The sequence below is a fragment of the Scophthalmus maximus genome, chromosome 16, assembly GCF_022379125.1.
Source record: "Scophthalmus maximus strain ysfricsl-2021 chromosome 16, ASM2237912v1, whole genome shotgun sequence".
Lineage (NCBI taxonomy): Eukaryota > Metazoa > Chordata > Actinopteri > Pleuronectiformes > Scophthalmidae > Scophthalmus > Scophthalmus maximus.
This window is the reverse complement of record NC_061530.1, coordinates 11,446,913-11,474,885: the sequence shown is the minus strand read 5'-3', so window position 1 is coordinate 11,474,885 and position 27,973 is coordinate 11,446,913. Positions and strand designations below refer to the sequence as shown.

At 41.3% G+C, this 27,973-nt stretch overlaps 2 protein-coding genes across 11 annotated transcripts; one reads left to right on the top strand and one right to left on the bottom strand.

The window, feature by feature from the left end:
- Positions 1-20,407, top strand: mybpc2b (myosin binding protein Cb). 10 transcript variants are annotated; one of them, XM_035613309.2, is made up of 31 exons: positions 2-136; positions 3,972-3,989; positions 5,271-5,294; positions 5,433-5,453; positions 6,307-6,327; positions 11,222-11,290; positions 11,393-11,541; positions 11,631-11,748; positions 11,854-11,905; positions 12,142-12,201; positions 12,338-12,501; positions 12,683-12,815; positions 13,388-13,512; positions 13,668-13,773; positions 14,792-14,958; positions 15,352-15,517; positions 15,652-15,758; positions 15,891-15,920; positions 16,054-16,196; positions 16,798-16,957; positions 17,049-17,153; positions 17,322-17,510; positions 17,636-17,785; positions 17,975-18,142; positions 18,313-18,401; positions 18,545-18,740; positions 18,868-19,007; positions 19,193-19,352; positions 19,501-19,637; positions 19,789-19,975; positions 20,242-20,407. In XM_035613309.2, the coding sequence occupies exons 1-31, from the start codon at positions 115-117 to the stop codon at positions 20,265-20,267; spliced, it is 3,402 nt and encodes a 1,133-aa protein (XP_035469202.2). In that variant the 5' UTR covers positions 2-114; the 3' UTR covers positions 20,268-20,407. The 10 variants fall into 10 exon arrangements, with proteins under 10 accessions (XP_035469209.1, XP_035469202.2, XP_035469201.2 ...); XM_035613308.2 differs by having other exon boundaries at positions 6,304-6,327; XM_035613310.2 differs by having other exon boundaries at positions 4-136; positions 6,304-6,327; positions 17,636-17,770.
- LOC118287769 (testicular acid phosphatase homolog) lies at positions 20,404-27,935 on the bottom strand. The gene is made up of 12 exons (XM_035613319.2): positions 27,814-27,935; positions 27,416-27,556; positions 25,834-25,929; positions 25,174-25,260; positions 23,908-24,063; positions 23,558-23,656; positions 22,542-22,637; positions 21,922-22,054; positions 21,587-21,669; positions 21,388-21,494; positions 20,975-21,156; positions 20,404-20,771 (listed from the first exon to the last, which is right to left on the bottom strand). The coding sequence occupies exons 2-12, from the start codon at positions 27,503-27,505 to the stop codon at positions 20,662-20,664; spliced, it is 1,239 nt and encodes a 412-aa protein (XP_035469212.2). The 5' UTR covers positions 27,506-27,556; positions 27,814-27,935; the 3' UTR covers positions 20,404-20,661.
- Positions 27,936-27,973: the final 38 nt, after the last annotated feature.

The window sequence follows — 27,973 nt, the reverse complement described above, 5'->3', positions numbered from 1 at the left end:
GGGTGACTCGAGTGCCAGGAGAGCTTTGAATAACACAGTGAGGGGAGAAATAAAAGGAATAAGCACCACAAGCCCTCAGTCTTCCAGCGGCAAAGACGAGACACAGGAATAACCATGCCTGAGCCAGTCCCTGCAGGTACGGAGATACTTTTTGGTGAAAGCCTAACTCATTTTAATTAGTCTGGCTTTCAGCTGCAATGTTGATGCTTGCATTTGGATACTCTGGTTTGGTGGAAGGTTTTAATGAGGTACAATACTTTACCTTGACATGCAGAGAGTAATGATTGTATTTTGGTGTATGTATTGAGTGAAAAAAATAATCTTGTAGATGCAATGAAGAGGTTTAGTTTAATGCTACCGCTCCCTAACTGGAGGAGCATTTACTGTTTTCTCATCTATTACTGTAACTCCAATGCACATGTTGAGTACAGTCTTCACTTTTCACCCAGTTTCTCATCTGTAGTGATACATGTAGCTACAGTGTTACTAAAATGTAGAATCATATCAAACTTTAAAAAAAAAAAGATTAACAAAGTAAAAAAAAAAATCATGTAAAATCTGACGTTTCCATTGTCCCGTGCTTTTCCTCCATGTTATTTGTCCTAAAAGAGTATTTGAAAAAGCCCTAATTGATCACATAGTCAGCTGCTATGACATCATCCGGGTGAGTATGTGTATGACATCAGCCCAGAGACAGTCACCTTATTGACCAAACTAGAAAACTCAGCAGCTTTATAGGAAAATACTGTTGCTGGTGACTGAAGTTTTTTTTACACCAGATGGAAGTTTTTCATGCTAATTAGCATGTAAAGAATTACTGTGATTCACTTTTCCCAAGAGTATATTTTATATACTTAAAATACCTATATTACCTATGATAATATAAAAATACCTTTTTTTTCACCCATAAACTTCATACTTGGCACTTTGTGGTGAATGCTACTTTCTCATATTTTTTTTATTATTTTGCCCTTCACGACTGTGGCACCATTTGTCTATCATGTCGACCCAGTGTGTCTCTAAATCACTGAACTCTCAGAAACCTGAGATAAGAGACCGTCATGGCGGATTAGTCTATTACAGGCCAGAATTGTGGGAAGCGCCCTGAGCCTTCCAAAGCCCTGCAACTAATTTCTACACTGACCATGTTGTGATTGTGAATGTAACAGACTTTGCTTGTGTTGTTTGCACATTGCTCTTTTAGACTTTGCACATTTCAATTATTTTCCCTCGCATCTGACCCTGGGCTAATTATTCTTATTTAAAGGTGAAGCTAATTTGAGATGTTTTTATTTTTATCCCAGAACCAGACACAACTTTTTTCACCATATACAGCCACGGAGATTGTCTATGTAATATGGATATGATTCCACTTTGCTTACTGTATGTCTTCACCACCCACCACTCCATCATACTTAGCCAAACTCCAACTGCAAAGCCTCTGAGTATGAGGCTCAGATAACCAGCCACTATGCAATTTATAACTCTAGAAGCCTATGAATCACATTTTGAAAGGCAACCCAATATTTTCATCCTTAACTTACAATAAGATCACATTTTCCCACAGTAATATTTATTTCTGTATTTTAATACAAGAGCAGTTAAAACATGTTCTGTGCTGCTTCAACTTGGTAGCCAGAACCAACCCTCAGCTATTAGCTAAAAATACTCACTGGAATAACCCCTGACCTTTACCACTTTCATTTTGATTCCCCGTGAGTTCATAGAGTTTCACACACCCTAGTCTATCAGGTTTTGCTGTAACCCTTTCATCGGCCCAGCTGAGATAAATCATTATGTAATCTGTCACTTTCATCCATAAAGTTCTCCCGTGGTCAGCAGGCCTGATGCTCCCCCTGAATGCGATGTCGCTCCAGTGTAGTCAATCAAGCACATGACAATTTTCCACTCAGTGGTTTGGAGCGGTCGTATGATTCATGGTCATAATTCCTTTCATGTTTGTGACCTGATGAGACACTATAAGGTTGAAACAAGTTGAAACAAATCTGCTGTGGGAAGTTTCAGTCCCCCAACACAGTTTATCTCCTGCAGGATACAAAAACCATCACGTGGAAGTATGATGGATGACCATCAATCTTTCCTTGATCAATAAACAATGTTTTTGTTTTTTTTCTAAATCCCCAATTAAGGTACCGTCTGATCCAAATCACTATATGAGAAACTCCCACTCCTATGTTGATTCACAGGTCTTTTTTGAGTTTTTCTAGTTAAAGCTCAAACTTTTCAACTGTGTGAAAATGGATAAAAAAAAATGTATTTGTTGTGATCAAATTGCACACTGCAAATAACTGTAACTTAATAAAAATAGTTAGCTGACTTTATATGCACACTTGCTTATAGCAGGTCCAAAGTATTAAGCATTAAATTATGTGTTGCTGAGATATCCTCGTGAACTTTGTTGGTTGCTGTCTACAGTCGCTCAGGGATCCTCAGAGATTTGATAAGGTCAGGTCACCAAATACCTTCCTTTATCTCGGGGTCATTACACACACAGTCAATCATGCTGTCAGTAGTAAATAAGGAGAGGTAAACAAACAGTGAGGTGAAGACCCGCACTACCTTAACTGACCATGTACAAAACATTAAATATGGAGAAATAAAAAAAACACCAAAACCTTTTCATAACTCATGCTTCCAGAAACAAAGGAAAGGTATAATACATAGATATATAAGGCAGAAAACAATATAAAAGATCTACCCTGAAAAAATAAAACAAATTCTGAAGATCAGTCCTTTTAATTTATACAAATACACCCAACACGCATACTTTATATCAAAGTGATTATACATCCATGACAACTCTGCCAATATGTGACACCATAGACAATCACAGAGGGAAACTTTGAGGAACAGCTGTTCAGAAGTTAATTATCACAAACTTGTTGAAGATGATCAAGATTCTCCTCCCAAGTGGTTTGACTTAGCAGATGCTGATGCAGATTTACGCTCAATTCAGGTGTTAAATCCTCGCACTGGTTGGATAAAGTAGTAATACCGACTAATTTCTGCTGTCAGCAGCATTCTAGCTTGTAAGTCAGCAAATCTTCTAGAAAGGAAAGAAATCACATCCAATAATCACATTTAACATCATGGTTATGTTTTATTTATTTCAAAGACAAGTGAATACAATGTTATTTCATGACACCTATGTTAGGAAGAACTTATGACAAGCCCTGAGTGAACAGTAAAGCAAGAAAGGTCAAGTCGGTACAGCTATTAAGGGAAACTGTGTTCATCTCAAGAGAACGTGGTATGACTTCAGGGGGGTCATAAGACACCGTCCTTGGCCTTTACCGTCTACTTGCGTGACCCCCACCCAGATACTCTGGGTGTTGGCTATATTATATTCAAGTAGTTCATTTGAGAATCTCTTTTTACCAGACTTGGGCCTCAACAATCACACCCACAGCACTCCCCACTCCAAACAAACTTGAGTGTCTGTGTTCCTCTGAAGCTCCAGTTTGACCACAGAAATATGTTTTGACAACCATTAACGATGGTGTCACAAATTTATGAAATAAGCCGGTGAGAAAATAAACTTCAAAACTCTGACCAATCCGATTCTGGGACAGTGGTCTGGATCCCGGAATGTTTGGATCCCACTGTCAGGCAAGATATCAATTTCAAAGATTTGTCCGAGAGGTCACTGGGACACTGTCAGATTGATGGTTCAAAGATTACAAGGTTCACCCTGAAAACAGATATACTCTAAAATATTCCCGAAATAAACATTTTATATAAAGCAGTAACATTTCACACAAACATCCAGCTATACATCATAAAACCTAGGTAGTTAAAAGACAATATGGTTTAAGTTATAAAAATGACATGTGAAATAGGACATCCTAAATGAATTTTCAAATATGTTATTGTTAAAACTAATATCAATTACAAATACTTTATGTGAAGCATATTTCTAATTGACTAATTGTTCTGTCTCTGTTTCCCAGCTAAGCCGGAGGGTGACGGTAAGTCAGCTGCTCCACGACATTTGCCCTCTGACCTTTTGTGCCTTACAATGTCACACACAGACTTGATTATAGCTCTCACATTTTCACTTTTCACTCACGTCAACTGCCTGTTTGCCAAGCAAACACAGGCTCCGACCTAACCAAGCATGCACCGTCTTTATTTATTTTACTTGTCAGCATCTTTGTTCCATAATATCTATTATACTGTACATTATCAGATTACTGAAGCTGTTTACTCAACTGTCTCAAGTCGTAACGTGGACCGCTCAAAGAGAAACATGCTTTGGTCGTATTTGAGTGTGGTCATGTGATACTCGTCAGGATTTTAGACGTTACAAACAGACACAATCTATTTCCTCAGCTGTTGCAGTCGCTTTATTATTTGTTTTTCAAAATGGGCTACCATGGTATTGCTTTTCATTTGCAATGTCTTAACAAAAAGGCACTAATTTTAGCCCCAGTGGCACCAGGTGAAGAGGGTGAGGGACAATGGTTTACATTTTTGTTATTTTAAACTTTGATCGGTTTGGGTTGAACTGAGTGTTGAAAAATGCATTAGAACTTATCAGTCAGGGTAATTATCTGAATAATATAGAACGACTGTTTTTGTTATAGATAAGTTAAGCAATTGAGCTACTGAGTCAAGTGGATAGGCCTATACGTCTATCACGCTATATGAGGCAACATGAAGCTGCCGAAGGTGATAATGCAATTATTATGCCACTTCAAATCGATGTTTGCATTTCTTAGCTAGCCTACAGCATGTTAGAATAAACTGTGTGTTATTTCCCCATGATGTCTGTACTATATATCACAGCATCATGTGAATCTGTTTTTTCTTTCTGTTCTTGTTGTGTTTTAATGAACAGTCTAATGATAATTAATGGTGCTGTTTCCTTTTTGGTGTTTTTGAAGAAAGAAAATTCCCCTTTACTTGACTTTTACTCGAGTTGTCTGGCATGTACACTCGTGGAATGTGGAGAGAAGGTCCATATGTATGAAGCACATGAGACAAGCCATCCATGTGGATTTTAATACACACACTGACTCACTGCAACTGGGTGCATTTTCAAAAACCTGTTTCTCACTGTCACCGTTGGTTTGCATTTGACTGCAGGCATGTCAAGTGTGCGGAAATATCTACAGGTGTTATCTCTTTGTGTGTTTATGTTGTTTATGCAGTTGTTTTGCCTTAGTGGTATTCCAAAATGTATCGTTGTCCATGTCTCATCATCGTTCTGTTCTCAATGACTTAAACCATGATTTTTATTTGCCCAGCCAAACCGCAGCCAGAAGAAGATGGTAGGCACCTCTTAGTGTCAGAGAATAATACTCTCCTTTCAAATGGATTTCCTGTCAGCTTCTTCTATTATGACGCAACATAGAGAATAATTACAATATATATTGAGACACAAGCTAATTTTCATTCATTTTCCTTAGATCTACCCCCCGCAGATGGAGGTAAGCCATAATCCTTAACATCGAATGCTCCGGTTCAATGCAGCTGTCTATATAATCTACCTGATGTATTCACACACCGAGTGCATACATGTGCTACAATGTGTGGTAATGACGAAACCTGCACGACACTTGATGGTTCATTTTCAACGCTCCTTCAGGTTGGTCTCAGATGACCTGCACAATGTTTTGTAAAGTATTTTTGTAAACCCCCAAAATACATGAATTTATTTTTACAGTGAATGTTTTTTATTCAAGTACAATTACTATATTAGTAGTTAAGTCAATGGTTACTAATTCTGCTTTGACATGAGTAGAAGGATTATTGCTGCATTCAATTATAACTCAGAGCTCAGAACTCTGAAGTCAGAATTCCAACCCCAAAATCCGGGGTCCGAGTTCCGAGGTATAATGGAACGCAGCATATGCATTTAATGGTGAATGTCATATGTTGTTTTCTGTCATCTGACTGATATATACATATACTGTACAAGTATATGATGTGTGAATTTAACAGAATGGGCAAGATGGTTTTATAATTTACTGTTGTAATTCAAAGTACAGTATACGACACTATACTGCTACATTATGGTTTGTGTTTTTATGTTCTGTTCATCTACATATTTATTTCTGGATGCTGTAACCCTGAACATGTATAAAAGGGAACCTTGTGAATGCAAGATGGATCGGATTTGAATTGAAATTTTATTTTTTCATAAAATGTGATGGTGCATGCCGCTTTTGTTTTATGTTCGTTTATTGCTCCCTGTTGCAACTGTACGTCTTCTTTTGGAACAACAAGCATTTGCTTCTCAGCTGTGTTTCTCAGTTTTGTTTGCTTCCTTGTCTGCAGCAGAATCAGAAGCTGATGGGGATGGTAAGAAGAGCGACATTTATGACGCCTATTGGCGATTTACTTTTGTCCCCCCAAAAGTATGATTTTGAGTGTTTGTAGCATTATGTTGTGTAGAATTTTTGGTATTATGTGCTGGTTTAGATGTCACATAATATATGAAGTGTTAAGGGCCTGGTTCTATGTTATTATTTGAAATTGTTTTCATTACTTAAACTTGGACTGATTTTTACATTTTTTAAAAACTTAATGTTTACCAAACTCCATATTTGTATGTAGGCAGGGTTAGAAATAAGGTTTCCAATTTGTGACTCCACTGCCACCAAAGATGAAGTAACAGCCATCACAATCATCTTATTAATTTCAGTCAGGCTGCCTAATCATAATGGTTTAAAAAAAAAAGGAGTTCTTTTTTTGCAAGATTTAAGTTTGGTGCAACTTGGTAGCAGCTTTCCTCAGATTAAGTTACACCTCAGACCTGCTACTCACCAGATCCTTAGCTGTGTCAAAGAGAGGACAAGGACGGGGTTGGATTGGTCTTGTCTGTAGTTCAGTGAGTGATGCAATGCCTGTCCCATTCACCTTTTCTGTTCTCTCGCTGGTATGTGTTGATGCTGGCAGACTCCCTTACAAATTATTCTGTTAATGTTCTTTCAGCAATTTTGCCAGAATTTGTTTCTCCATTTGAAGAGTGCTGCCCTTTTTCCATCTGTGACCTATGATACCAGCTCTCTTTCGCTTCTGTCCCTCTGGCGTTTTAAACGGTGAGAGTGGAAACACAGCTGTGGTTCATGGTTCAACAATGGCAGCTGTTGCGAACATACCATTGTCATTTGATGCAATGACACTTTTATAGTGGCTTCTTCACTTGCAGCACTAGGAAACAGCGATGAGAGCTCAAGATATCCAAGAAACAATTCTAGACAGCACATCAAACTCAGTGAGGTCAAACTGCATTCAGTTCCGAATCCAGCTTCACCTTTCATTTCTTTGTCTGAAGTCCAAAGGTCTCAACAGCCTACCAATTACATTTGGGCTGTATATCACAGCCATCGGTAGGATTTATAAATCAACACTCAAAGAAATGTTGGGGTTGAGCCACAAGTCAAGTTTTAAGAGTGAAATTCAAGAATGGTTATTCATGTTTCAAAGCTCGTCACTGTCTGCCATGGTCCTTCACGGGCACAGCTCCCAGAGCAATCTGCTCTATTTGGACTTGGTAGGAGTAGATTGGATGGATAAGGGTTATGGAAGTGCCAAGTCCTCAGGGAGCTGAGGGCTGATATTTCCTTGTGGTGTCCTTCAAATGTATGGGAATATACTGGTACCTACTGTGCCTGAGGGGGAACGCCGTCATCTCCTGCTTATCCCACTCCTGGGATAAGGAAGGACACCTGGGTGAGCTTAACCAAAGGGCTTTGTGGCAACTGAGCAGTCCTTAATCTTCTGTGCAGTTCACATTGTCACATGTTGAGAAGCCCGGTAGGCCAAAGTGTTCAACATGGTTATTTTCTTTTCGGGCCGTTTGGCCATTGTGGAGAGAAATGGATGATGGACTTGGGGAGTATGCAGCTGAGAGGTGGATGACACAGACTCCTCTGAAAGTGGCATGGCTGCTGTTGGGCTGTAATGTGAACCCGCTGAGCCAAGAAAGGGGTCAAACAGCAGGGTGATGTTATTAAATGTTAAATCTCGTTACTGCCCTAGATGTCACTTCCGTAAATTACTTGGGGAAATGGGTCCTGTGCTTTAGGTCATACCATAGCTCCTTCCCACCTGTTTATCTCATCATAGCATTTATGAGGGCGCAGCTCGTCATCCTTCTTTCCTGTCTTAAATATCCGTGTCTTGAATGTGGTACTCGGCAGTCTCTTCCTGCTGTGGCATCAGTCCCCCAGAGGAAGGAAAGGTATACAGTGCTGGAGGTGTTCCAGACGGAGCTCAGCATGAGTTGTGACGCATACAGAAGAGAAGCATAGGCAATCACGGTGTCACAGCATGACTCGGGTAAAAGTAAAGCATGCAACAAGGATGAAAAGGGATCAGCAAGTGCAAACTCTGCACAAAAGAAACACTTTGAGGCTGTCACCATCAGCCATGGATCTGCCACAGTGGGAGCACCAGTTCTCTTGAGCATCCTTCATATTCCGTCCAAAAAAAAGACAGAATTCTGCCATGAAGCTATTTGACATAGAGATGTGAATTCAACATTTCAGTTTGTTGGCTTCCAAGCCATGCTCAATCCAGAGACAGCAGTTGAGGGAAGATCAAATGGAAACTTGAGGATATGGACTTATCATTGGTCAGAACTCAGCATTCTAGATGCATCAACAACCATTTCCAGTTTTAACCAATGGAATGGACTTAACAAAGACTAACCTGCCATTTACCTCTCTGTATGTGAGAACTAAAATGTTGCTCCAGATATTCTCTGAACTTTTTTCCTGCCAGCCCCCCCCCCCCCCCCCCCCCCCCCCCAAAATGTCCTGAAAATGTCAGTGAGCCCATGTGAGAAAGCAGGATAATCACATTGATGTCTGTAGACGTTTTCCTGCCTCCTGCATACTGTACCCAGATTTCAATACAAAGAATCATATGCACACTGTGTATGAGGACATTTTTTATACATAGCAGCCACTGGTTTTGGTTGAATTTTTCATATCTACCATCTGTTTGACCCCCAGTCCTAACTCCAGAGTTGTTATTGCGCCACACTGAGTTTGATTTCAGTGTTTCTATATGGATGGAATTTCTGTGTGGGAAGTGTTTATCATACCAAGGCTGTTTAAAGCCGTACCCATGGGGGTATAGTGTGTTGGGGATTATCATCACTTAGCCAACTGCAGATTGTTTTGGGGAACTCACACCCGTAGCTACTGCTCTTGAATGTCCATAGAAAGTTACTGCCAATGTCTTGAAGGAAAATTCTGCCATGGAAACCTTTTGAATGTTATAATAGCAAAATGTGCTGAAAGCTCAGAGTTGAATTAGTCTCAGGATGTTACGAGAGGCAAATGCAAGAAACTTTGGTACAAATTATAATATTCATGACACGTCAATGCTCTAAACAAAAAATAATTAACAAATGTCTTTTAAGTCACACTTCAGTGGTTCGTTCAGGCGGCCTGGGGAACACACGGGCAGTATGAGGTAAAGTAATTGCCTCCTTTGTGAGATGCAGCCTTGCAAGATCAGTCCATGAGGAGTAATCAAAATAATTTCAAATAATAACTTAAACCTAAAAGTGCAGTAATCAACACGTATGATTACTTCCTGTTTGGGTTGATAACTCATGATCTGAACTTCACGTGCAAAAGTTCAGTTTTTGATTGCATTTCACTGTGTGCTGTATCAATGTAAGAACTCTACAGAATAGTCATTCTGTAATTGCTGTTCACCTGCCTTGTTTGAAAATCGATTTGCGCTGACTAGTGGTACAGTATAACAACACATTGTTATACTTCCATATGTTAGACAGGGGTGTTTGTTAATCCCAGCTCAAGAAAATCCTGCGGAGTGAGATGAAGGCACAGTGTATGACTGTGAGGCTATCCACTGCATGCAAATGTGGCTTTTTGAAATGCAGATGTATGCATCCCATGTGTTACGTGTTCATACATGAAGCTCAATGAAGGTTCTTTGAGTGGTTTTGGGTTGACTAGTATATGTTTTATTAAAAATATTGATTTGATGTTTATTTGCATATGCAAAACTACCCATAGACTTGCACTGTATAGTATAACTTAATGCAGATACTAATGCACAGTGTGCATTGTTTACAGATTTGTAAATCTTTGGAATGGGAAGTAAGTGCTGATGTATGACGGTCAACAGATGCTCTTGCTAAACGTTTCATACTTGGCACAGCCATAGTTCGTTAAAACATTCTGGCCCTTCGAACTGGCAATGATACTCTGTCGTAGATATTCGATATCAGTAGAACATTGCATTTATATACGAAAACACATCCACGTGGCCATCTTGTCCTTGTATGTATTTTGAACAGAGGACCTGAAGAGTTTAATTGGTCTGATGAGTTTGTGTTATGTTGTTGTAGAAGTATTTCAAATACAATGGTCTCTGCTGTGATTATTTTGGCCAAATACAGAAAAAACATGGATCTGTTATAACAGGTAAAGATAAACCCCATCTCTGGTCTGACGATGAATAATAGGAAAATAGCAGTGCAGGACAATCACAATGTCCATAAAACACAGCACATTAAGTGTCTGGTTGCTCATTGCCATGACAGTGCTTAGAGATCAATATAGAAACATTTGTCCTTTACTTTTATTGCTATTTTCCAACCTTTAAAAAAAGTGGCAGCACATCAGCTATCACTTAACAGTAGTGCCAATTCCATAAATTGCTATAATAGACTGATGTCAGAGGTAGTTTGAGGAATATTTATGGTGTCAGACTAAACATATTTCTAATGTTTTTAGTGCAAATAAGACAGACTATGGCTAGTTTGCTTAAAACCAAATCTAAAGCAGCAGGGGGAAATTCAATTCACGATATGGAAGATAAATAGATTCATCAAGAAGCGAAGCAAACATTGTTAATTTGTCATTTCATTAAACGTTAATTAATTCATGTAGAACGTGGTTTTCGTGTCAGTGTTTTGTGCATGTTTTTTTTAGGAATTTTTCACTTCCTCTGCCGTTAGTCCTTTTAGCCAAATGCTGCTGACTTTTTGTGCTTGTCATGTTTCACGTATACTGTATGTGGTCAGTGTTTGTGTGCGGGGGTGAATCACAATTATTTGTGGTTGTTCCTAAAAAAAATACTACCACACACTGTGGATGTTGCCAGTATCATTTAACGGCCCATGTACTGTATTACTTTTGAATCCATCTAAATTGATTTTATAATTGCAAGAGCAAATTAACTCATTTTTTCCTCTCCTTCTTCTCAGAGCCTGGCATGACTGAGCTCACCGGGCTCTTCGTCGAGAAACCTCTGAATAATGTGGTCGCTGTGGCAGGTTTGAAACGCAAAAAAGGATGGATGAACAATTACAGGACACGGTAGCATGTGTAACCTGATTACATAATGTTATATGATCATTGTTCTTTGTGAACGGCAGGAGCGGACATCACTTTCATTGCAAGGGTTGACTCGACCACCCTGACGAGAAAACCCACCATGAAATGGCTGAAGGGGAAGTGGCTGGACCTTGGCAGCAAGGCTGGGAAACACATGCAGTTCAAAGAAACTTATGACAGAAATACCAAGGTGTGTGTGTGTCTGTTTGATCTGATCCTCTTCTGTCAGAAATAACTAACCGACTGAGAAATACTCAAGGAAAATATTTTCTGCCAAAGATCTATACGTATGAAATGAAGATCGTCAAAGTGGTCCCTGGAGATGCTGGAGGCTACAGGTGCGAGGTGACGGCGAAAGACAAGTGTGACAGCTCCGTATTCGAGGTCACCGTTGAGTGTGAGTGAAAACGGACTCTGGTCCGCTGATGCAGGTTCCACAGCAATTGATGTTTTTATCTAATTCAGGCCTCATTTGCCTTCTCTGCATCTTCTCTTGTTACAGCTGCACAGCAGGAGGTGCAACAGGGGGATATTTTGTCCGCCTTCAAGAGAGCGTATGTGCACTGGGACTTGTGTTTCTCAGTAGAATATTTGCACATGTGCAAATACTCAAGGGGGAAAATGCATATGTCGACTATTTATAATCTTTTCCAGTGTACTGTATGTTTGCCTGTGTGATTGAACATATCTTTCAGCACATGCAGTGTTTGACAGCTGTCGATTTAATGTTTTTGCCATGTCAGAAGATATGTCTGATCTTGCTTACCCTCAACTCTTTCCATACACATAGGGATGCTGGAGAGGATGACGGAGATCTGGATTTCAGTGCTCTGCTGAAAGCTGCCAAGAAGTGAGAACCCACACATGATTTGGTTTGATTTTATTACATTAGATTACACACAGTATGTTTTCCTTTGAGAAAAAAACAACAACAGAAAAACGTATTTTTCCTATTTGCAAACATATCCCTTTACCTTGACTGACAGAAAGAAGAGACCAGAGGAACCAGAAATAGATGTGTGGGAATTGCTTAAGAATGCCCATCCGAGCGAGTATGAGAAAATCGCCTTTCAGTATGGCATCACTGACCTGAGGGGCATGCTGAAACGTCTGAAAAAGATGAAGGCTGTGCCCATTAAGCACACTGAGGGTAGGTTGGGCCATGTGATGGGTAAACGGGACAAGAAGAAGTAGAGATTTTACCTCAGAGGAGATGAAGGGGAAGGCAGGCAGGGGGGAAGGGCACTATACAACTGGACAGAAAATAAGAGAAGGAAGTTGTTTGAGAACAGATGAGGTATTCACTCTTCAATTTTCCCTTTTTTACCCAGCTTTCCTGAAAAAGCTTGATTCTTGCTACTCCGTGCACAAGGGCAAGAAGATTGTCTTGACGTGTGAGGTTGTTGATCCCAACGTCCAGGTCAAATGGTTGAAGAATGGCCAGGAGATCAAACCCTCAGCCAAGTACATGCTCAAAAAGCACAAACACACCCACACACAGATTGTTGTTCGTTCACACAGACCCATTTCTGCATCATGCAAGATATTTGCTTAATTGGTCAGCAGCGGTAGGCTGTATTATATTAATCGTCAAGCTTGACGGGCACTGCTATAAAATATCAAGTTAAAATTATCTGTGCCACAAGGTCATATTCTGAAGCCAAGCTGCCATAAACACATTTTATTTTTAGGCGGTCATAAGAAGCCTCCCAGTGGGTTTAGCAAGTCGCACTGCCAAGGCATCGCATGCCCAATGTAAACTAATGCAGAGACACCCCCAGGAGAAATACCTCTCCTCCTACATTTAAAGCTCTGAGTGTGAAAAAATATCCATGACCCAGAAGAAAACTGAAATGCGCATAAACGGTCTGTCGGACAAAATTCAAGTCTTTCGAGATTATTGTCAAAATCATCAGACGTTAAACCGTCAATCAAATGTAAAAGTTTTGCATTGCACGGGATTTGTACTGAAGGGACACTTCAACACTCCCACAGACTGTACCATTTGCATTTCAATCTGTCCGTCTTGTATCAAGGTACGTCATGGAGGCGAACGGGAACATCAGAACCCTGACCATCAATAAGACGACCCTGGCTGATGACGCTGCGTATGAGTGCGTGGTCGGCGAGGACAAGTGTTTCACAGAGGTGTTTGTTAAAGGTGCTCCATCTCTCTTCCTTTTTTTCACATTTTATCAGCAGCAAAAATCTTAGATCACGTTAAAGAGCCGGTGAATATGTAAAACTTGTGGCGTTTATTTACAATTAGTGTTTCTGCTATTTTTTGTTGTTGTTGTGTCCTCTTGCTCTATCCAGAGCCCCCTATAACCATCACCAAGCTGATGGATGACTACCACGTGGTTGTGGGAGAGAGGGTGGAGTTTGAGATTGAGGTGTCGGAGGAGGGTGCCCACGTCATGTGGTCAGTGAATGTCACAGTATTTTGCGTTTTATGATCCAAAGACAAGCCCTGCTTGGCTCAGCTTCGGGATATGTTTTTTCCCCTGCCACAAAACAATGAAACCACTTCAGAGACGGTTTGTCTCACAGTAGTATATTGAATGGAGTTACTGAGCCTCTTGTCTTCAACAAATCAGATAAAACTGTAATGTGCGCTTGGAGCCTCTGTTATCTGATGTGCCGTGCGCATCACATTTTTGGATTTCAGAATATTTAATCACATGACTTCTTATATTAAAATAAGGCATCATCCGTGATTAGAATTTTATATGTATATATATATATATATATATAAAACATTCTACTTTGTTATGAGAGCCATAACTGATTTGTACTTTTATTCTATACATCGCTGCAGCAGACAGACTTCTGCATCATTTTAAATCAAATTCAAATGTATTATCTCCCAAGGAGATCTGGAGCATGTTAAATTGAATCTGAAGACTCTGTTTGAATGCTGAATAGCTTAGAAAGTCTGCTTTGAACAGCATCATTCAAAGCTCAACCTCTTTGTTTTACTGGGAGTTTAAATGTGTTTTGTATGTGGTCTTGATAGTTTTAGTTATGGGTGTGCCCAACTCAAAAGAAGGCCCATTTCTATTCAATTTTAAGTATGAATAAAGGTTGAAAAATTAATTATTTATTATAGAATATAATAATAGAATATTATTAATAGACAGCTTGTGGTAGCAGTGATCAACTCAAAGGGATGGAAATGCTTGAAGGTGATGTAATATTTCAAGTTGCGTGTATGATTTTATTTCAGGGATTGAATATTTTATATTTTACTGTCTCTCCTTGATGAATGCAAAGCTCATTCATGTTTTCCAACACAATTTTTGTAGCACTCTGTGAATGGAGTAAATAGTAATGTGGCTGGTAGATTCACATCAGACATGGCCCTGCTGCCGTGACTTTGCGTTAAATATTCAGCAGGGACATCCTTCGAACTGAGATCCTCATTTTCTATTCATGTCCAGGTACTTTGAGGATGTGGAGCTTCACAAAGACAAAGATTCCAAGTTTCGTTTCAAGAAGGACGGAAAGAAGCACACGCTCATCATCCAGGAGGCTACGCTGGATGACATCGGAATGTACCATGCCTGGACAAACGGGGGGCACACCAAAGGAGAGCTGGAGGTGGAAGGTACCACTGGAAAATATAATGATCTCATTCTGTCTATCTTTACTTCATTTCTGGGTGATTGTGGTGGTCATAACATATTTTAAACCATTAATATCAAATAATAAATGTGTTTATTTTCCATTTGTTAAAAAGAAAATGATATATGATGTAGCTTCTCTATATTTAGAGGTTTTCTGTCATTAAAATGTATGCTGCTCTGTGCTGAAGATGTAGCTGAATTTAACAGCGAGGCCCGAGGGCTTAGCACCTCTTTTCATAAACAAGCAGTGGCAGTGGGTGTCATGTCATGTATGTTATTCCAATGAACCCTAACCCCCCCTCGCCTCCCCTACCTCCACACGACTCTGTGTCGTGCCTGAACTGTTCCGCTGCGGTCTCTAATGTCTTATTCAGAAAAGGAACTGGAGGTGCTGCAGGACATTGCTGATCTGACAGTGAGGGCAACAGACCAGGCTGTGTTCAAGTGTGAAGTGTCTGATGATAAGGTCACAGGAAAGTGGTTCAAAGATGGAGCGGAGGTCTTGCCAAGTAGCCGCCACAAAATGACTCACATTGGAAGGTACGAAGGCGTGGGCAGAAACATGCAGGCTAAAAGAAAAATACCTGGATATTTGTTCAAAGTGAGAGACTGTATCTTTATTTCGTGGGACGTACGTTTTGCCCATTTCACATCGTCTCTTTTGCTTGTTTCAGGTTTCACCGACTGGTTATTGATGATGTGAAACCAGAGGATGCCGGAGACTACACATTTGTTCCTGATGGATACGCTCTCTCACTTTCTGCCAAACTCAACTTCTTGGGTGAGAAAGACAGAATGATTACAAAGGCCCAATACTGTAGTGGATGCATTAATCATCAGCAGCCTGGTTAATATTGTCAACTCTTTTTTCCCCTCTCTCTCTCTCTCTCTCTCTCTCTCTCTCTCAAAACAGAAATTAAGATCGACTATGTGCCTAGACAGGGTAGGTGAACTTAAATGACCTCAGTGTACAAATAATCATAAAACTTTTTGATCTTGCGTGTCATTCATAAGTTATTGTAAGAAACCTGCTTTCATACTCTGTGTCTCTCACTGACATGTTAAACATTAACCAGATCCTCCAAAGATCCACCTGGACACCACTGGAAACATGGTGTCCCAAAACACTATCATTGTGGTGGCGGGCAACAAGCTCCGACTAGATGTGGAGATCTCAGGAGAACCAGCGCCCACTGTTGTTTGGTCAAAAGGAGATCAGGTAAGGATGTGATGGAAGTGCCACGATGATGCAAATCGAATACATATGTTCATGTTCAAAAACAAGCAAAGCCATATACATCATTTGAATTGCACACGTGTGTGCACATAGCAGATGGAAATATGCAAGACCAGTTGTCCGGAGGAACAAAAGAAAAGTAAACAGAACAAAATCCAAAAAGGAAATCGAGTCAAAAAAATGTCCACAAAAATGGGAACGTTGTATTTTATTTATGAGTAGTTATGATCAGTGAAGGTCAGCCGGCGAGTTAACCCGTCTCCTCTCCCTCTCTGCCCCTTAACTGTGCTTCAGTTAAAATGCTAAGAAAAAAATAAATACAATATGTGACAGTGGTTCAAGAACCGAGACGTCCCGCCGAAAAATCCTGGTCCAATTGCCCCTTTATCTGGAAACGATAAAAGACTGCCCTAGTTGGACAGCTTCTTATTTTATCCTAATATGTCACTTAAGCTTCCATGGTCATCCTACGATCAACCCAAGTGGCCCATATGCGTCCTTCCCGTTGAATCAAACATGAACTCTAACTCTTTGTAACTCATAAAGCGAGTTACCGAGCCACAACAAATTTGATGTCTGTCAGCCAATCACAGACACTGAAGGGCGCGTAAGGGTGGAGTCCAGGAAAGACCTGAGCTGCTTCGTCATAGAGGGGGCAGAGAGGGACGATGAGGGCAACTACACCATCATTGTGACCAACCCGGCTGGCGAGGACAAGGCCGTGCTGTTTGTGAAGATTGTTGGTAAGTGAAGATTTTACAGTGAAACATCAGCACATGTACCTGTCTTAAACATTTCCGATGCAGACTAAAACTCATTGTGATCTTAATCTAGATGTGCCTGATGCCCCTGAGGATGTCAGATGCACATCGGTGGGAGAGGACAGCGCCGCCATCCTTTGGAATCCTCCTAAATTTGATGGCGGTGCACCAGTCAAAGGTCAAACTGTGGATTTTTTTCTCCTCCCGACCTTTCATACTTACTCGACATATATTTCCAAAAGGCGTATCGTATATACCTGAATTTAGTTTAGATTTTTAAATTTAACATTTTTCTTGATTGGTTGTTCCGACCATTTATAAGCTCACTGTGTTTTTACACCATCAGGGTATCTCATGGAGAGGAAGAAGAAAGGCTCTTCCAGGTGGACAAAGCTCAACTTTGATGTATACGAGTCGACCACGTACGAGGCCAAGAGGATGATTGAGGGCGTTCTGTATGAGATGAGGGTGTTTGCTGTCAACAGCATTGGCTTGTCCCCACCGAGCCTCACCTCTAAACCCTTCATGCCCATTGGTATATTTCACAGCCACCTTTACTTGCTCTTTCTCAGCTTCTCCTCGTCCCTTCCTCCGTGCATCACCTGCCTTTAGCGAGGCCAGTCACTGATTCTCTTGAGTCTCTCTTCCTGTCACACTCAGCCCCAACCAGTGAGCCAATGCGCTTGACGGTGCATGACGTGACGGACAACTCATGCAGCCTGAAGTGGCTCATCCCAGAGAAGATTGGAGCAGGAGGCCTGGATGGCTACATTATTGAATACTGCAAGGGAGGAGGTGATGAGACCACAGGTTATGCTTTAATAGTTTGGCCATTCAAGGACTAATTTAAAAAATCATTTTTGATCATGAGTCATATTTTGTTCAACAACTGGAGCATATTGGTCTTAAAATAGCAGACATAATATGATTACAAGGTAAATAAATAAAAAGAAATCCCACTCACTGTGATTTACTATATGTAATTCTGTTTCCTTTCAGGCACTGAGTGGGTGGTGGCAAACAAGGAAATTTGTGAGAGACAGGGATTTGTCGTGCGTGGCCTCCCCGTGGGAGAGAAGATCAACTTCAGGGTGGTGGCAGTAAACATGGCTGGACGCAGTCCTCCTGCAACACTGCAACAGCCTGTCACCATCCGCGAAGTCGTTGGTGAGTCGGTCAGGTTTATTTGGAAACAGCTGAAAACGTGTTTTACGGTTTGTTTTATTCAGTTATGCCAGTTTAGCTTTTTTTTATTGATTATTTTTAAGTACTTGAATCATACCGTGTCTTTTAATGAGATGTCTCCTGTTTTAATGGGACGTCTGTTGCTGCTGTAGAACATCCAAAGATCCGCCTTCCTCGTGAACTGAGGACAAAGTACATCAGAAAAGTAGGAGACAAGGTCAACCTGACCATCCCCTTCCAGGTGAGAAAGGCTGTACTAACTCATACTAAAGCATATAATACAATTATAAGATGGGGAAACTGCACTCATTTCTTGCAAGAGCTTGCGGTGATTTTAAAAGAGTAAATGTCACATGACAAAGGACCCACACTTTTGTGTCATAGGGTAAACCACGCCCTGTCGCAACCTGGTTCAAGGACGGACAACCCGTTGACACCAAGTTGGTCAGCGTGCGTAACTCGAACGTGGACACCATCCTGTTCATTCGCGCAGCCGAGAGAGAGCACTCTGGAACTTACGAGCTTCTTCTGCAGATTGAGAACTTGGAGGACAGGGCCACCATTGAAATAAGGATTGTAGGTAAGGTGATCAGGACTTTTTCCAGTGATAATTGTTTATTTAGGACATTTTTTATCAGGAGAAAACTAGAATTTGGAAATTCCTATTTTTTTTACTAAAATATGGGACTGATGCTTAATTCAAACAGACAAGCCTGGGCCTCCACTGAATGTGAGGGTGACAGACGTCTGGGGCTTCAATGCAGCTCTGGAGTGGGAGCCGCCCAAGGACGATGGCAACTGTGAGATCACTGGATACACCATCCAGAAGGCGGACCAGAAGACAAAGGTGATTAGGAGGAGATGGGGCCGTCGCCCACACAGTCCCCTTCTAAAATACACAGTTGGCTCAGGAATAATGTTGAGATCACCACCTACCAGTGTTTGATACCGACACATATCTTCGTCTGCAAGCACAGTTTGAGGGCTTTAAGTTTTAAGTCATTTCACTTTTTTTTTTCTCTCTCTCTCCAGGAATGGTTCACCGTTTATGAACACAACAGACGGTCAAACTGCACAGCTTCAGATCTGATCATGGGCAATGAATACATGTTCCGTGTCTACAGTGAAAACTTCTGTGGCTTGAGCGAGGAACCGCGCATGAGCAAGAACACGGCTACCATTGTCAAGACAGGTGCGGCACAGTGTGTGCGCGCGCGTGTGTGTGTGTGTATGCGTGTTGGGTGTGAATTTGACACAAGCACTGTAAAGGTTAAGTAATAAGAGCCTCTTATCTGTTCTGATTTACTGTCCTTTTCCTGCCCTCTCACCCTTCTCCACAGGCCTGCAATGCAAGCGAAACCCCTACAAGGAGAAAGACATGTCCTGTATGCCCAAGTTTACTCAGCCTTTAATTGACAGATCCGTATTGGCTGGTTACAGTACTGCCATCAGTTGTGCCGTCAAAGGCTTCCCCAAGGTAAATGTGCATGTCGGAATCACCCGTGGGGCCTGAGTCACAGGAGGGGGACTTTTTTGTAAGCAAATAAAGATTTGAAAACCTCCCTTATCATATCTAAAAGGTTTTACTGGACCCATTTATTCATGCATTTGAATTTTCTGTGTTCCAGCCTAAGATTGTCTGGATGAAGAACAGGAGGATCATCGGCGAGGATCCCAAGTTCTTGATGCAGAACAACCAAGGAGTGCTGACCCTGAACATTCGCAAGCCGAGCACCTTCGACGGAGGCAAATACTCCTGCATGGCCGTCAATGAGCTGGGCCAGGATGAAGTGGAGTGTAAACTGGACGTCCGAGGTAAGGACAGCGGCGAGGAGAGCAAGGGTGGGAGACGGGTGGGACGGGAGGAATGAAGGAGGAGGAAGAGTCCGCAAGATGAGTCTCTCAAGCCATTATTAGTTTTGATGAGGTTATAGACACTACAATTAAATGAATTTGGTGAATATGAACATGAAAAATGTATGTTGAGTCCTACCAAAATGTACAATATGTATTACATTTACATTTTGCCTTATTTCAACAAAAAAACGAACACTCATCATCTGTCCTGTGTTATTCCACAGTTTACAAAGAGCCGGAGAACAAGTGAGAAACCGAACAGCGAAGAATGTGAAATAAACCAAACAGTGAATGAACAGTGAATGTCACTATGTAGAGTTCACACTGTCAATAGTGAATCAAATAAAATGCAGTGATGCCTCCCATAAATAATTCTTTATTTCTAAAACATTTAATTTCTTTGTCAAATTATTTTCAATAATATCCATGAACATGCTGTATATTTTGTTTAGTCATCTGAACATAATTATAGAAGAAATGACACACACACACACACACACACACACACACACACACACACACACACACACACACTCTGTCAGGATCTAAATGATCAAACTACATGGCACATTGTTGTTGTTATTAATAGTATTAGAGCTGTTTCCACAGCTGAGAAGCAACTTGTGTATTTTTGGCACATTGCGTTACACCTCCCTGGAGTAGTGTGCTCGCCTCCTGCGAACTGCCACGCCTATGCTGAACAACAGCGCCACTGCCAGGAGACCCACGACCACTGCAAGAGCTGTCAAGACACCTGTGGGAGACGGCGATCCTGTTTTAAAGTTCATGTGAATAAGGCACATTTGGAAGATTTCCTAATTCCCAGCCGCATTTTGATCAGACAGTCAGCCCTATAAACATGCAGCAGCTGAAATGTCAATCATGCCAAAGCGTGTATTGAAATAGGAGTAAATAGAACTCACTGCAGGTATGGGCATATACAAGAACCTCATTCACCTGTGCTTGACCATTTTGTCCTAAACCCGCACTCAACCTCCCAGTCCTCGGCCACCACGTCCCGCACCAGCTCGTTGAACAGGGACAAAGAGCAGGGGTTCAGCCCGTTACATCCTGGCACAGCGTTGGGGTAGGGTTCCCGCCCGGAGTCATTGCGGTAATAAAGCCCCAGAGAATAGGATCTGGGGACGCACAACTACGGTAAGTGTTATGTAAATTAGTTTATGTCATGCGCTAATTTGACCCTTACAGACCTGGATACCTGCCAGATTGAAAAAAATCAAATCCACGCAGAAGGACCTGAATGGTTTGGCGCGGCTAAACAGTGGAATGCAGTTACTCAAAATGTGGCGTGTGATGCTGCTGATATGCGTAGGGAAGAGTGCACCGAGTGAGGTGATGGAAGTCATTACCCATCATACTCCTGGTAGAACTCAAAGAGCTGACAGGCAGCGTAAGGAGGAAGAAGGCCGTTGTACACGTCCAGAGCAGCCTGGAGGGTGATGAGTGTGGAGTCATGCTGGAATGAGAAACAAACGTCACAGCAACTAGGAGCTGGGGGAGACACAGTTTGTGCATTGGATTATAAATGTGTCCAAATACTGAACTTACAGCTGAGTACATAATGAACTTCAGGCTGCTCCTTTGCTCTACAGCCCCGGAGAAATTCCTCAGGATGGCATTCAGTAAGACCCCTGGTGAATGAACCCTGTCATCAGTGCAAATTAAATTTTCCTAAACACCCAACAAAATCATTTTTTTGCTTTATTGAGCATCTTTGTCACTTGCTCAAATGTGCTAATATGCTTTTGAGAAACCTGACCCAGCTCTTTACTCTGTCCGAAGCCTCGGCCAGCAGTCAAAACGTTAGACAATCATTTGTTTTCCTCGTAACATATTTGTCACAACGATGCTAAAATCAATGGCCTCCAGATATGAATCCCTACCTCCGGAGAGCCGGGCCTTCTCTTTTCGCTTGTGACTGAGGATGCTGTACATGACCTCGAAGGATGCTATTCTCCTCAGGGTGTCCAGAACGTCTCGGGTGGCCCAACGTGGGAGAGTCAAGTTATGAATCATCTGCACGCACACACGCACACACACACAAAACATTTGTTACCCTGCATCATGCTAATAATCACATTACAAGACGCACGAATCACAATGGCCTGAGTAAAAGGCTGCATTTCATCGTCGCTATTATCCTGGCTATTTTTAGCAGTGGTCCGGAGATAGCAGATGCTCATTTTGCAAGTGTGAATGAGCGTATTCAACCCGTCCCAGAATCCACCCATCTCATAATGCTTTAATTATCATTTCAATATGTTGTCCTATTCATGTCTTACTAGGTGTATAAAAAGGAGTTCTCCACTCCCCCGCCGCCTCCCCATCCCTCTGCAGATGTGCTGAAGGAAGGGCTTCTCTTTCTTTCTGTTCGACTCTCTCTCTGCTCCGCAGCCGCGGTTTGTGTCAATAACTGAAGCATTTGTAAAGTGCAGAATCCACGAAGTATACAAGCGTTGTTGTGTTTATGTGCGTTTAGGTGCGTGCAGTGACATCCATATACCTGACAGGTAAGCGTGTCATAGACCCTCCAGATTTTTTTGCCGACCAGTTTGGACACAGGGTAGCCAGTGTTGTTGGAGAGTCCCTCCGCAAAGTACTGCAGGGTGGAGAAAAGAAAAAAATATATAACATTAAACTCTGAATGAAAAAGCTTCAGGAAATACAACACTAATTATAATTTTTACGAGTAGTATTAAATATTTGTGTGGTTGTTTTTCGCAGGTGCACAATTAAAATATCTCATTTGCTGTGTAGAATACAAAGTTGCACATATTAGCTGCTTATTCAATTGAATTGAGTTCAATCAAATGGAGTGGTTGTTCTCAAGTGTAACCTTTGGTCAGACAACACAGTGAAAATCGACACCATTTTGGTTCTTGCATGTAACTTGCAGGTGCTGTGCCTCCAGCAGAGGGTGTGCAACTTCAATCCAGGAGACCCTGTCCTGGTCTCAAACGCCACCTTAATTCGGCAACACATGGGACTCTGTTTAATTAAAACCTTTTCATTGTGATTCTTAATCGAATTCAATCCAACCGTTAATTAGTGTCTCGGAGAATGTGAGAGAAATTGCACTGTGCAGCTTTTTGTAGGCACTGGAGTCACCGTGCCTGAGAAAATCACTGCGAGGACACGATGTCTACAGCATAACTAACACATCCACTGGAGGTGCTGATAGCATTGGCACCAGCAACTGTGAAGTGTATGTTTCAGCGTTTGACACAAATGTGCATTTCACAGTGTTTGTTATTTGACGGATCGAGGCACACGGATAAGCAGAAAAGATGCAGCAGAGGTGAGGAACAGTGTTATTCACAGCAAACTTTGGTTATATAATCCTGATGATATAAAACAACAGAGTTACAAATAAGTTGTCAGCGGCTAACAGGCACATGACTCATGGAAAAGTGATGTTGAACACAAACTGTGCTCTGAGTGGAGCGTTCACGTCATTGACCTGATGCTGGGGATGAGTTACAGTGGCGTGTATACTGGGGGTTCTGTGGTTCGTCTTACCTGGTGAGCCCTTAGGAATTTCTGGTAATGCTCACTCTCAAAGGTGTCCGTCATCAGCGCTCTAAACCGCGGACAGTCTTTACCCGGAGACTTCAGCAGCTTGAGGAATCAAAAACAGCAGCACAACATCAGCGGAAACGATTCTGGAGGTGCACTGCAATTCTTCCGGGCACAATCGTACTGTATGTTCATTTCACACTTTTCAGGGGGCCAGGTTCAGAACCGAGGTGAACACAGGCGGCAACGTGGAGCTGTGAAGAGAGACTCAATTTAACTTGTGCAGGTTTCCGTTCAGCTTCGGTGTTCAGCCGCTTGGTGAAAGGAAATAACTCTGTGGCTCAGCAGCCCACCTTGTCCTGAGCCCTGGGGATGGTGTGCACTGGAATAGGCCGCCAGAGCAACTGGGGCGCAATGGGAGGCGGGCGTCTGGTTGGAGGGAACATTCCAGCGAGGCAAGCCTGGGCGCTCATCAGGGTACGGTCGTAGTCAGTGCTCCGCACATATAACTGCAAGAAGCATGGAGGAATCATTGTGTTAAAATGCATGCAATACAGTATGTTGGTACTACATACCACAGTCTACTGTGTTCTTCCAAATAGGACACACAGGCTTAGTTTGGTTTTCTAGTTTTTGAAGAAGAAAAAAAAGGGAAATGCTTTTCGGAAACTCAAAAGGATTGCATTAGCATTCACAAAGTAGAACATGCACATCATTCTGTTTCTATTTTTATCTAATAAAGATGCAAAACAAATGCACCACGGAAAGCTGAAGTGTGTCAGGGAGCGAGCTGTATTCATCCCAAGTTAACTGAGGTATTCCCTTAACATGAAGAGGAGTCAGAAATGATCCAAATGCATGAGAGATGAAGGGGGGAGAACATCCGTCTTGCTGTGATCTCTTATGACATCAGGCTGCGCTCGTCTATATCTCTCTGTCACCCTGTGTCGGGTTTTTGCACACAGTAAATCACGCTGATAAGGTTGGATGTCCCTGTGATGCCAGGAAGGCTTATTTTTCCCCTCCTTTTGTCAAATTAAAACGGACGTGGCAGCACAGGGAAATGTACGGCACAAGTTGACTGAGTCAAATCGCCAGTGACGGGTACTGAGGAGAGTTGTTATTTTTGTGGTAATTGCATGTTATTTAAGTGAGAGAGAGAGAAGGGCATAATGCAGGGACGGCAAGGGAGTGGGGGATGGGGTGTGGGAAGAAGGCGAGAGAGAAAAAAGGAAGACAGTGAGTGTAAAAAAGTGTTTTTGTTTTTTTGAACAGGCAGGAAAAAGGAAAGCATGCAGCCCAGAGGCACACTGAACCAGCATGCTGCCAACTGCACTGCACATGGAACAAGACCCCCCCGCCCCCAACATGTTAAAGCATATTACAAGGCCACGGCAGTGATATCACCAAAATGAGTCGGGCTCATTAACCCAGTGTGGTTACAGGCATCGCAGACTGTTGCTGGCCACACACGAACTTGATTTCACATGTTGGAGCGAGGGCACGCATGACAACAGGATTAGGCAACACTGAAGCTCACAGGGGAGTTGAGGCAAGAAAAATAAATGAATAATTATCACAGACATGCGCGTACTGTATGCATACACAAAGACACTCACCTCTTTGTTGTCGTAGTCCTCGCTGACAAAGTTTCCGTAGCGCCGCTTTAGGAACCTGCCCAGCTCGAACTGTTGTTTCATGCCCAGCTAGAAGGAGAATTGTCATTGATGATCATTTTTCTTTTGGGTAAAATCTGAGCTTTTTCTCTGAGGATTTGGTAGATTTAAAGACAGATTTCATGTATTCACAAAAATAAACAAAAAAACTAATTGCACCCCTCCTGCAGGGCATCCCAGAGCCCAATATAATAAGCGTATTCATGGTAAACTGGCTAATGAGCAGAATGTCACAGAAGGAGTTTAATTAAAACTCTGAACAAGACGTTTTTCTTCCATCTCAAGATACAGATTTCATAATTGCAACATGGTGAGTGAAATATACTGCAATTTCTGACATAAAAGCATACCACAAAAGGAGCTTAGGCATATGCCTTAATCACACTTACGCTGTTTGACCAAATTTTGTTTGACGTTTTATTTTTATTTTACAATTTTTAGATCTGACTGGTTCAGTGTGTCACCCCAGTTTATGCCGGGACAAGCTCCAGTGCTCCAGCCGCCTACAAGCCGGACAGGGTAAGTGGGTATGAGAAAATGAACAATGCCAAATTTGTCTGGACAAAAATAATAATTACAAACACACAGAATAACATCAAGTACCTCAGTCAACTGTCCGAAGCCCTGAGCCCACACTTCCTCCCCATGAGGGTCCCTGGGATATGACTCAATAGGAGATCGATCACCGTGTCGCATCACCTTGAGAAAAAGTCATAACAGATGATGTCACACGAATACAGATGTCATGCAGCCACGCCAGCCATGACACTGTGTACTTAAAGGAGGAAGTACACCCTGGGACACGAGTCAGAAATAGCAACTTAAGATCTTGGGTCAGGAGTAAAGACGGAGAGGAGTCATCATCATGATGATGTCACCAAGACACAAATGCTGGAGCTGCTCCGTTAGTGTGATCAAACCGAGGACTCATGTTCTGAGCGGTGACATTACACACAGGTTGATTAAACCGGATTACACACACGTGTGATTCACTCCTGTGTTGCACCACAGCGATTTGAACTCATAAGTAGAAAACCTCAAGTAAAAGATCAGGCCACGAAGTGGAGCCAACAAAATCAGTTTGCATTTAGAGGTCGTTGTTGTTTTCATGCCACACACTTTCTCGTGAGTAGAACTAAGATTTAATACTGAAATGAACTTAAACTCGACGGCTAATACAAAAAAATCGTGGATTCATACATACTTTAACAGCTAACTAGTTATGAATAATGAAGTAAAGCTTAAAAATTAAATCAAATGTAAGAATCTGAACTTAAATGTCAAAAGTACTTCATACTTCATGTCAACTGCTTTTGAAATGTTTTAACATACAGTTCCATATTGATCATTACTTATTAATCTATGTGCAGAACTTTAACTTTGCAGAAAGTCAACTCCAAATTAGTTTAAAATACTCATTTAAAATATAGCGTTAGGAATCAAATGTAGTGAAATAAAAGTATAAAGGGGCAAATTACTACACATCAGAACAAACACAATTTGAGACGAGACATTCAACTTTAAAGTTCCATCAGTAGATATTAAGTAGAAAAGCAGACTTTGAGTTGTAAAATACCAACGTGACATAACAGACATCTTATATATATATATATATATATATATATATATATATATATATATATATATATATATATATATATAATGCAAGTCTGTAGAAAGTGACAAACACACAAGTAAACATATGAGGTAACAGATGAGGCGCCTGAAAAACATGGGGGGAAAAGAAAATCACATTTTAGGAAAAAACATTTTTGATTTTCACTTAAATCCTTTAGTCGTCTTTTTTTTTCATTCTATCATAGAAGTACAGAGTGAGAGAAAAATATGCAAAGAGGTTTATGAACAGAGCTGTGGTGTCTGGGTGAGATATGCTAGACACTGTTGGAGTTTAGACTCAAAGTAATCCTTTGTCACCTAAACGTGTAAATATAATAATGCTCTCCGAGCACAAGAGTACAGTGTGATCAGCAGTGATTTACAGTGGTATCTAGAGGAGCTTATTTTAAAATTCTATCAATCAAACAAATACAACTTGTCAGTCCTAATATGTTAATATTGTGCTTGTGTGCGACGGTTCTAAGGTAACGGAACTTGAAAGTATAATACGATATTGTCATGGATGCATTATCATTTTTATAGAAAAGAAAAAACTGGTTGAACTTACGGCTACGACAAACTTTAGTACCCGACACTCAGTGATGCTGATGCAACAGAGAAGGAGTAAACAACCCAAACTCTGCTGGAACTTCCACATCTTTGTCGATCTCTTTACCTGTAGAGTTCCTCTGCAAATATGAGGGAGACCCTGTCAAGAAGTTTGATATGTGAAAAGCCATCAGTAACATACAGTGATGAATATAATTTTATCGAGGTAAAGTTGTATTTTAGATCAATAATATAACACTTAAAAATAAGTGTGTCTAGTTGTGATTTAAAAAAGACTTAACTGTGCAAGGCTGACATAATCTTGATTCCCATATTCGATAAGAATGTATGAATATAGATAGATAGAGTAGGTACAGAACAAAAACTCAGATTGTATAAATGAACATGTGCACTTACCTCAGCATACTTGTCCACATTTAGCTCTTTCAGTCACAGGATCACAGACGGGGGCGGACTGCTGTGCATCCCGAATCTCCAGTCATACCCAGATTGACATTAAGTGCATGTTCCAGTAAGGGAGGCAGTGCTTTTATAGCCCTCCTGCCTGACCTCGGCT

Bases quoted from the DNA above. Each gene is read 5' to 3' on its own strand.
- mybpc2b (XM_035613308.2), top strand. From the start codon at position 115: ATGCCTGAGCCAGTCCCTGCAG. The intron at 16,197-16,797 runs GTAAGGATGTGA...GATGTCTGTCAG, and splicing joins TTTGGTCAAAAGGAGATCAG to CCAATCACAGACACTGAAGG. The intron at 19,008-19,192 runs GTGATTAGGAGG...CTCTCTCTCCAG, and splicing joins AGGCGGACCAGAAGACAAAG to GAATGGTTCACCGTTTATGA.
- LOC118287769 (XM_035613319.2), bottom strand. From the start codon at position 27,505: ATGTGGAAGTTCCAGCAGAGTTTGGGTTGTTTACTCCTTCTCTGTTGC. The intron at 25,930-27,415 runs GTAAGTTCAACC...CTTTTTCTCAAG, and splicing joins TACTAAAGTTTGTCGTAGCC to GTGATGCGACACGGTGATCG. The intron at 21,670-21,921 runs GTAGGGATTCAT...TTCATTCACCAG, and splicing joins GAAGGCCCGGCTCTCCGGAG to GGGTCTTACTGAATGCCATC.